This window comes from Cariama cristata, unplaced genomic scaffold (genome assembly GCF_000690535.1).
Source record: "Cariama cristata isolate BGI_N322 unplaced genomic scaffold, ASM69053v1 scaffold44811, whole genome shotgun sequence".
NCBI classification, from domain to species: domain Eukaryota; kingdom Metazoa; phylum Chordata; class Aves; order Cariamiformes; family Cariamidae; genus Cariama; species Cariama cristata.
The window spans coordinates 1-2,252 of NW_009598336.1; the positions used below are offsets into that span (position 1 = coordinate 1).

Consider the following 2,252-nt stretch of genomic DNA (forward strand, 5'->3'; position numbering starts at 1 on the left):
CCCGGCATCCTCCCCCCCTGCGCTACTGCGGGGTGCCTTGCACAAGCCAAAGGGTTCATCTCCGCCAGGTCGGTTCTTCTCTGTCCTCTGGTGCCTCCCAGGCAGGCACGGTCCCATGCCATGGGGTTGGGACGCTGAGGGGCACCAAAGCCTCCCTCCGTGCTGGTCAAGGGCTGTCTGGGGCCAGAAGGAAACAGTGGGGAGGTGGAGAGGAGCTGCACAGGCCTCAGAGGAAACAGCCCCACTCATGAACTAGGATAGAGCTTGAGTTGAGGAACCACCCTGGAGGATTTCCTACCTGAGTCCATGCAACGGAGGAACTCACGGTCCCAGGGCACCAACAGAGCCAGCAGGGCAGAACAGTACATGGTGCTTCTCAGGGACAACAGCCAGTGTCACAAACAAGGAGGGCTGGGACAGGCATCGACCCATGGGATGCAAGGTCGGAGGCAGGGACACTACCAGAGAAAACACTTAAGGACAGGACCAGCCCCCAGGGTGAGAAGTGCCACCTGACTGAAACACAGAAAGGATCAAACCCTCTCCAGGTACCCAGACGCTGGGGGACAAGACTCTCCAGCAAAGGTCAGAGCTCAAACCTGCCCCACACTCTGCAGGTGGTGGTGTTTCACCCCATCACAGGACGCTGCTGGGCTGAGAGCAAGACACAAGCGAGGACCTTGCTGTGACAGTGCCCAGTACCAGGGTCAACATGGCCCAAAACAGGGAGGGGGGTTGCTAAGAGCTAGGTTTCCTTTGGGAGCACAAGTGGAGCTGGGTCCCTGCCCCATACAGCTGCCTGCAACTCTGCCCCTTCCCTCAGTAGCCTGGATGCAGGGCTGAGCTGGCACATGGGGCACACGCATGCAGAGTCCACAGCGGAGAGAGAGGAGCACCCGCATCCCCCACGGGAGCTCCACAGCATCGCCAAGGGAAGCAAGTGTCAGGGACTGCACACGGAGGAGCATCTCCCACTGAGGTGCACATGAGAGGAACCTGCCAGCCAGCAGTGACCCCCCTCCAGACCTGTTGTCTGAGAGACCTTTATTCAGAGTGTAAAAACAGTTCTTTACAAAGCAGATTGACCCAGAACTTCCCCCCAAATCACAGGTAGGCTGTGAACTCCCACCCCAGCATAACTGCAGTTGAGGACACAGCCTGGGCCTCAGTTTCACACTTCCAAGTGTATTAAAACCATCAAATTGTGAGTAAAGAAAAGCAAACACACCAGAAACAGTGAAACTGCCTGTCCCATCACTGGCTTTATGTCCATCTGATGGGAAAGGGGCCAGGACTGGGTATTTCAGAGCCAGGGAGAGGGGGTGCACAGAGCAGAGGTCCAGGACAGCAAAAAGGCACAGGGCAAGGATCACCTCCTCCATCTCCGACCCCCACCGCAGGGAGAGGGGAGGGGGGATGTACCAGCAGCATCCATCCAGTTTTGGGATCAACCTCCCAGGGCTGTGGGAAAGGAGATACCCCAGTGCTGGGAGCAGTCCCTGCTCCCCAAAAAGTTACAACAGAAAAAAAAAAAAAATAAAAACAAAGCAGCAAATGTTGAGGTCCTGGTAAGAGGTGTCCGAGGTAAAAGCCGTCCAGGGAGAGAAGTCCCAGTGAGTACCTGGAGGAAGAACCAGACTGAGACCAACAGCCTACTGCGGCAGGGCAGCTTCCACCCACGCTTGCCACACCAGTGTCACAGCCACCCAGACCCTTTCTCTGAGGCTGCCTGGCCCCTCACCTTGCCTGGAGATAAGTTACTGCTGCTTCTACTTCTTGGCTGGCATGATAGGAGCAAGCTCCTTCTCTTCCTCCTCCTCCTCCTCAGACAAGTCATCCTCCTCCTCAAAGGAAGCATCTTCCCTGTGCACTGGGACACACAAAAAACTGTTACGCACCAACGTATGTCTTTGAAAATACAACTGGCCCCCAAGACACCCCAAGAACAGAGCAGCCCAAGGAGCACTGAAACTGTTTTAACAGCAGCTTGAGGGCAACACGCTGTATCCCAGCTGCAGGGAGGTCTCAGAGGAGAATGGTGACAGCCAGCCATGGGAAAAGGGGACAGCATGGGTCATCCAGACCCCTTTTCCCGTGCAAGGCTTTACGGCAGGGAAGGAGTCCCTGCATGAAAATGGGCCCTGGGGAATCAGCACAAAGGAGGCACCGAGCAGACGTGCTGGGCAGCACCAAGCTTATCTCCCAGGGGCTCCCCAGCCGGCATTCACATTGGCAGGAGACCCTTGCTCCTC

The 2,252-nt window shown here is 56.6% G+C and overlaps 1 protein-coding gene across 1 annotated transcript in view; it reads right to left on the minus strand.

The window, feature by feature from the left end:
- Positions 1-1,184: 1,184 nt before the first annotated feature.
- NPM3 (nucleophosmin/nucleoplasmin 3) overlaps positions 1,185-2,252 on the minus strand; it is a gene marked incomplete at its 5' end in the record, with an annotated part of 2,337 nt that continues 1,269 nt past the window's right edge. Inside the window, 2 exons of the mRNA XM_009709222.1 lie at positions 1,185-1,621; positions 1,742-1,870. Of these exons, the coding sequence (XP_009707524.1) occupies positions 1,770-1,870 (101 nt within the window). The remainder of the gene's footprint in view (positions 1,622-1,741; positions 1,871-2,252) is intronic.